General features: G+C 43.2%; 1 protein-coding gene across 2 annotated transcripts; it reads right to left on the bottom strand.

Annotated features, from left to right (window-relative positions):
- Positions 1–3,331: 3,331 nt before the first annotated feature.
- ABRACL (ABRA C-terminal like) lies at positions 3,332–7,611 on the bottom strand. Of its 2 annotated transcripts, none has more exons than XM_030945648.1 (3): positions 7,561–7,611; positions 5,133–5,199; positions 3,332–3,907 (listed from the first exon to the last, which is right to left on the bottom strand). In XM_030945648.1, the coding sequence occupies exons 2-3, from the start codon at positions 5,191–5,193 to the stop codon at positions 3,723–3,725; spliced, it is 246 nt and encodes an 81-aa protein (XP_030801508.1). In that variant the 5' UTR covers positions 5,194–5,199; positions 7,561–7,611; the 3' UTR covers positions 3,332–3,722. The 2 variants fall into 2 exon arrangements, with proteins under 2 accessions (XP_030801508.1, XP_030801509.1); XM_030945649.1 differs by lacking the exon at positions 7,561–7,611 and adding an exon at positions 7,134–7,543.
- Between the last annotated feature and the right edge of the window lie 82 nt (positions 7,612–7,693).

Below are 7,693 nucleotides of genomic sequence, written 5' to 3'. Positions count from 1 at the left end.
AAGCACTTACCCTCAAATAACCTATTTGACTTATTTTTAAACCAGAGGTACCTGGAAATACCAACCATACAGAAACCTGGAAATCATTGCACTGAAGCTCTTCAATTTGCTCTTGACTTTCTTTGAGAATGACATTTCAGATCAAAATGCTGAAGATATCTTGCATTGAAAAGCAAATCATTAGGAGATCTAAACTGGTATGGATTTTACTGCTGAGAGAAAAGGTAGATCACATGAATTTTGCAAAATTACTGACTTTGCCGTTTCCAAAAGAAACACGTTGTGCTTTTTTAAAGTCCTTGAAAGCATGATTCCTTTCATGTTATCAGACAAAAGATTTTTAAGTAATTCTGAACATAATTTATGCTGGAGACTGTGGAACAAACTTTTAGGACTGTTTTATACACTAAGTGGAGATATACAAAGATATCATTAAAGGTTAGTGTTTTGGTATGGACCCATAAGGCCAGTCCTGAGACAATGGTGTGGTGTCACCTTAGCAAAGGCTCTGCAACTCCTTAAACATGCTTAATATTTTGTGCTGCCAGACTAGAGGAGAATCTCAGCCTATTTATAAAACTAATTTAAAATAAAACCACTAAGTATCAGTGGCAATATAAACAGTTTTCAGTGTGTAAGAACTTCCTACTTCTCTTCCTCTTGTTCTTTCCTTCAAGTGTTTTTTGTGGCAAAGCTTTACACAGGAATGAATGACAAAAGTGACATTGCTGTCATCAAGTGAAATCCCTCGGAGCAGAAAGAATACCTCCAGCAAAGCTTTGGAGGGAACATGAGAAACAAGCTAAACACAACATGCATTTTCAAAATTAATTCCAATAAGAGTGGCACATAAAATATAGTGTTGTATAGATTGCAATCCTTGCTTTGCTCATGCTCTTACCAAAAAAAACCAACCAACCAAACAAACAAACAAACAACTATGCTCACAAGAGAATCAGCTGCAAAGTTTAAGATGTCACCACCCCACACAAGAGGTTATGCAGACCTGCACCTCAGCACCTTCACAGCTTAGTTAAAACTCCTTTGAAAAGCACATTTATCTCCAGTCACTGGATGTTGTATGGAAACAGCTGAGATGAGTGAGTGTGAGTGCACACACTCCACTCCATCATCTACTCTAACAGTCCCAGCTGAAGACACGGACAGGTGACATCTTAAATTGTATCAGTTAGCTTTGCCTGGAGCTCATCCAACCACTCTTCAAGTTTCCACCATGCTCTCAGATCTTATGAAGATAGAGGCTGAATTAGCCAAGCTACATTTCCACTGATTTCTCGGCATTATCACAGGCAGGTGACAGCTACTGATAGCTCTTGCACTGTTGTCAAAAATCTCTGATTCTTTCTACTTCCCCACATTTTTTACTTTCTGTTTCGGAATGAGTGGTGCTCCTGGCTGCCCTGCTAACTTCCTTCAGAGCCGTAGCTGGCACGATCACAAACCCATTGCAGAGGAGTGCTGATTGTACTACTGTTTAGAGAAATAGGTAATTCCTGCCCCCAGCTTTCTATTATTGTGTTCAAGTGCTCCAGGAACTACATTTCATATCCAGGCCATTTGCTGTGGAAATTATTTCCTTAACAGATGTGTTGTCCCATGGACGGGAAGAAATGTTAGTATTTGATTTTCTCTGGGGAAAAAAATAAATTAGAAAGTCAACAGTGCTTGTCCATAACCTGAAGTGAAAACCCTATACAGTTCTGAGGCCAGTAGATACTGGATTAGACTTTGCACTGGCCACAAATTCTTAGATATACATCCTTGTTCCTGTTGTTTCTCTCCTGCTTTCAGAATCAGAGAGAAAATGAAACTCACCTGCCCCAGGCAGTACACAAGCTACACTCTCCTCTGATTGTTACATTTATTTTAATTCCAGGTTTCTCTGTCTCTTTCTACATGGTGTTCCCAGAAGTCCTGAGCACTTTTATTAGTATTGTTAAAGTAAGAGAGACATAAAGGTCTCTTCCTAGTCCTGTCTTGGCTCAAACTCAGCACTGAGCCTTACGTTTACTTGTTTGGTTTTTACTAAATTTTCAAGGCTGAGCCCTTCAGGGCTTGAAGAGCTGTCATGAGCTTGCACAGAGAGCTACTTCCTGGCTGGGATAGGTTGGTACCCTCTGTGCCAAAACTGGCATATCAGACAATCACAAAGCAGTTGGTATCTGTCAGCATACTCAGGCTATTCTATGAATCCAGACAATCCAGACTCTTGCAGCAAAAGACAAGCAGAAGAAAATCCAGCTGTAGTTATCTGGCAACTCACAGCTGTCTGGTCTCACCCCTCTGGCAGAAGGCATCTTAAAGGCATCTCTGTCCCCCTTCTTTCTACCTGAGGAGCACAGGGGTGCAAGCACTTGCTGGCTCAGGTCTGGAAGCAGAAGAGCTGCACCAGAGTGGCAGAGCCCTGGAGCCAGTAAGCTGTGCTGAGCTCCACTCCAGCTGGCTTGGACCCAGACAGCTCAAGTTTCTCTGTGTATCACTTCCCTGCTCTCCAGATTCTGGGGCCAGCACAAGCAAAGGCAGCCCAGATCTGTTTGCACGCAGGATCTAAGTTGTTTTCCTGTTGCACAAAGCAGAGCAAAACAAGTCAAAAGGGGTAGCAGCTGGAACTACACAGCTTTGTAGAGATTCCATAACAATGCATGCATTTGCTGGATCTGTAAATGAGGAGACACTTTTCAAACATTTTGCACTTGTAAAAGGCTGCTAAGGGAAATTCACATATCCTGCAACTTTAGGGGCTGCAGCTGTGGAGTGCAAGCACAGAGCAGGAAGCAGTTTGCTTACCCACGGCTGCTTTCCTCATGCAGCAACTCTGTCCCTACTGGAGGGTACATTTCTACCTGATAAAGAGAATAGGCAGTAAGCCAGAAAACAATCAAAAGGGCTTCTTTCTTTTCCTCCCCTGCCACCTTCTGCCTGGAGAGATTTAGAGAAAGTAGGACTTCTATGAGGAAAAGAACCACAGCCTGAAGCTGCTGTACTAACTTCCAGTTAACACTGCATGGAAGCATTCAGGGAGCTTCTCACCCACTTCCTTCACAAGTCCAGAGGACAAGAAAACAAAAGCACATGACCCTGACACAGATGAACGAGGTACATTTAACATTCATGCCTTTTTGTGCACAATCTGGTCAATCCAAAGGGCAGTCATTCTTCTACTGAATCATGCTGCAAAATTGTTTCTGTCTCACTGTCGTGCTTACTGAAGAGTTGCCTAAATATGCTCCTTGCAGGAATTCAGTTTGCTTTCATTTCAGATTGCAAATAAAAAGAGAAACCAAAGCAGTAAGAATAACTCGCATACATACAAATTTAAGTATGTGCTTTTATTTTATACTTTCATGGCACATTTTCATTTGTAAACATTAAATTACCAGTCCTCTTCTTCATATGTTGAAAATAACCACCAGACATTTGAGAGAATTACCTGAGATTAAAAAAAAAAGGAAACAAAAAAAAGAAAAGAGAGAAAAAGATCTGGCATCTTTTACATTACCACATACAGTACCATTTTAGGAAGACTTACAAAAGGGAATGTTTTCCAAAATAGGACAGTTTTCTTTCTATAAAGATATAGAAAATACATCAAAACGCCTTGGAATGATCAGCCTTATTAAGAGTATGTGGAAAATCAAACAATTGTCTGATTGATCAAACTGTTTCAAGCAATTCCATTAACACATAGCTGCAACACTGCCTCAGTCCTGCAGCAGCATGATATCCACGTTGTCATGAACGCCTTGTAAAAGCAGCTCTCCTTGGTAAGTGATGATCTTCCGTCGTTTTGCCGCCTTAAGAGTTCCCACCAGGGCTTCAAAGAGGTTGGCACACTTCTCATCAGCAAACAGCACACCAAATTTCACGCTCACTTGTCCATCAGCATCTAAATAAAAGACATTATGTAGATTTCCTTCAAGTTAGGAGATTCCTGGAAGATAAGGTGGCACAGAGAACATTGAAAGCAAAGCCCACTGTGTTTCCCAGTTTATTTGGGATCATATTATGAATGCTGATGATAAACACTAGGCAGAACTCCTGCCTAATCTAACTGTGCCTTTCCTTACAGAGACTTGTATCAAGGACCATATATCTGCTCTGTTTACTTTTATTGATGACTTTCTGAAAACTATGACAAGCACAGGCTATTGAACCTCTTCACAGCATTTGAAGGCAATTCATTTTAAATAATTAAAATCCTAGAATATCTCAAATTGAGGGAGACCCATAAGGATCAAGTCCAACACACTGTTCCTCCAACCTCAATCTAAACCATACATTAAAATATTTGCTTCACAATTTTTTCACTCATTAATCTTTGAGGGTCACATTGAAAAGGCTGCAATGTGTATTTTTACACAAAGCAAAAATTTAAAAATATACGTTAAAGATATGTTATTCCTAAAAGCAGATGCAGCCATACAAAATGCAAGATGTACAAATACATTTAGGTTTTAAAAAACAAGCGGAACTGAACAAATGGCACCAGAACTAACATATAGGAACAGGTAGGACATCCACAAACTGCATAAATATTTGTAAAGAAATAGGAGTTTTAGCAATGGAAAACAATCTTAAGAGAAAATGGTACATTCTGAGCAAATTTAAGGAAGTTTGGAACTACACATAAAACTCCTGGATTAGTTTTAGGCATACAGGCCAATTTCTTCCAAATAATAAGATCATGAACAGAATGGAAATGCATGAATTCTGAAGTAAAGAAGTTACCAAGGAAGGAGATGGAAGGAGGAGGTGCAACTTTTTTCTGTGGTGACTGTAGCAAGTATTGAAAGCCTAAAGAAAAGGTGACTCTTGCAGCTGATTCAGGATTCAGGGAGCAGGATTTCAGGCCTACATCCTCTCTGCGCAGAGGCTTAAATGTTTAACTTTATAACATAACTACTTTAACAGGATGGAACACAGGCAGTACCTTACAGTACAACACGAAGTGCATATGCAGGTTTTCAGGTTATTTGCTCATTTCACTTTGCCAAGCTCTTAGTTTGATGTAACATGACTACATGTGTATGACACGCATGCATGGTGACATGTATGTACATATACACATCTATAATGTGACCACATCCATACAGAGGCACTACAAAACTTACTTTTGGTTCCCAGCCGCCGAATCTCCTCAACTAAGAGGCTAATTTCATGTTCCACATTCATTGTGGTCTAAAAGGAAAAAAAAATTACAACATTATTAGGAATCCTGTAAATCCTTTGCACCATTCTGACGTGTTCTCAGTTCTTTAGGAATGTCACAACACTTCATAAATCCCAGTAGCCTAGAGATGCATGACTACAAGATAATCTAGGATTTTAGTCTTGAACAGATAAAGAGCCTCTGCACCTCTGCATTTGGAGAGAACAGAAGTTATAATCTTGTTACATTCTATACACAAATATAAGGAGCCAATCTCAAAATATGACAGATGTGGGAAGGTCAAGGAAGAGGAGGGTTGTTTGTTTTAAGGAATGAGCTTAAGCTGCCACAGAATCAGAGCAACTCACTAACATCATGCGGCTTCAGGGGCGTCGCAACTTTCCATCGATGGCCTCAATGAAAATGGAACATCTGCCTTTAAGTTTCTCTCTGGAATATGTGGTAGATTTGGTTTCTTAAACCACACCACAGCTTTCTACATATGTTGGGAAGATATTGCTGGTTACAGACACACATGGTGTCTGAAAGGACAGCACCTCCTGCATACCTGCTACTGAAAGCAGAACTGATCCAAACTATCCAAATCACCTAAGGCAGTCAACATTTTTGCCATCCAAAATGATCCCAAGAATCTACTATGCTGTCAAACATATCCTGGGCACCTCTTTGCCGTGAAACAGGCAATTTGCACCAATGCGTACCAATGCCTTGCAACAGTTTAGCCATATGCGGCACAGCATAGGGCAGCACTACAGTCACACACAACACTACCGGGCTACAAAGTGTCTGAGATTAACAACTGCAGATGCCTGAAAGGCATCTGGCCTATCCTGGCCTATTATGGCCTATCCTGTGCAAAGCAACGTCAACACAATGACACCTTTAGATGCTGAACTCCTTCAGCAAAAACTGGCATTGATGTAAGCACAACAAACTGGACATCAGAGACAAAGCAAAGCATGAAATGCAGCCTCCATGCATGCCAACAATGCAGCCTGGAACAAAAGCCACTGAGAGCTTCTGGAGCTGAGCACTAGTTAAAAAGGGCTCAGTGAGCACTGAGACCCACTCTGTTGTTCAAGAAACCAGGATTTCTGCACTAGTATGAAAGTGGAGTTAAAAAGTAGACATCTGAATGCATCACAAACTCTTCCTAAGAGAAAAGCTTCCCCTCCTTTTTTTTTATTGAGTTAAAATAGGCAAGAGTGACATAGTTCCGCTTCCTGACCCTTTGTGATTTACCCAAGAGGCAAAAAAACGTTTGCAGCAGAGCCTGATTTTTAGATCCAAAATTCACATGCAAAAAAAAAAGTTTCTTTTTAACATGCAAACCTGAGCAAGATTAATCATCAGCATGGGTTTCAGACAAAGCCCCAGTCGAACCACAGCTTCATCCCTAGTGCACGGCACCAGCAGCAGTGCAGTGGGTGTCAGCTGCAGACAGGTGACATTGAAACTGGACGTGCTGCCATGGGACCACCGCTGCAAAGGGCAGGGCACCAAGGCTGCACAGCTGCAAATGCCTTAGGTGAACTCCACAAACTTCCAGATTTCGTTGGACTCCACACTAAACAGATCAAGTCAGCAAGGAAATTATGACCCACCTCTTAGAAAGCTTACACTCCCATTATTTGTCAGACTGCCAGTTTTGATATTGGTCACCACAACGTCATAGTTGTCTTCTCTTTAAAAACGTTCTTCTCACTTTAAAGTCTCTTTTTTACTTTCAGCTCTTTAAAGTCACGTTGATTTCTAATTATTTTCATACATGTACATCATCAATATAAACAGCATTATTTAAAATAAAAAAGTTAAATTCTACATTATTAGGCAAGACTTTTGAGATCAGAGAAGAGTGACTGAGCAAGGCGGAGAGATGCTCAGTATTTCAAAATGGTTTATACTGTAGATGCTCAACACACCAGCTATCAAAAGTACACACCAGCTATTAGACTCTGATACTCCAGACGCCAATACACGGCTGCAAGGCAGCATATCGCTGGAATGGAAATTAAACTTCTCCTTATTTGGCAGAAGTGCGCTGCGAGCACACACACGCACACACATCAGTCACCCACGGCGCCCCTGTCCCCCCGCAGGCAGCGATGGCCCCCGGGCCGGGCGGCGCTGGAGGCAGAGCGCGGCTCGCTCCCCACAGCCCGGCGGGATCCGGCTCCCGCCGCCGCCCGCGCAGGGAGCACCGGGAAGCGGGCCCCGCCCGGGAGAGCGGCACCGCACCCGCTGCGCGGGCAGCGCCTCTGGCCCCGCCGCGGAGGGAGGGAAGGACGGCTCCCTGCGCCGGACGGACGGACGCACGGACGGACGGACGGCTGGCTGTCCCCGACCCGCTCCCGCCCGCCAGCACTCACCCGCTGCCGCTGCCGGGGCCGCTCGGAGCCGTGGGGCAGCGCCGGGCGGGGCCGGGCCGGCGAGGGGCGGGCGGAGGTGGCTCTGCCCCCGCCGGGCCGCGCCGCCTCCCGCGCTGAGCTCCCGCCGCCCCGG

Source organism: Camarhynchus parvulus, chromosome 3 (assembly GCF_901933205.1).
Source record: "Camarhynchus parvulus chromosome 3, STF_HiC, whole genome shotgun sequence".
Taxonomy (NCBI): Eukaryota; Metazoa; Chordata; class Aves; order Passeriformes; family Thraupidae; genus Camarhynchus; species Camarhynchus parvulus.
The sequence above is the reverse complement of the archived record's forward strand: the minus strand, read 5'-3'. Positions and strand labels throughout refer to the sequence as shown.

Coding starts and splice junctions, on each gene's coding strand:
- ABRACL (XM_030945648.1), bottom strand. CDS start 5,193: ATGAATGTGGAACATGAAATTAGCCTCTTAGTTGAGGAGATTCGGCGG. Junction 3,908..5,132: donor TCGGCGGCTGGGAACCAAAA/GTAAGTTTTGTA, acceptor TCTTTTATTTAG/ATGCTGATGGACAAGTGAGC.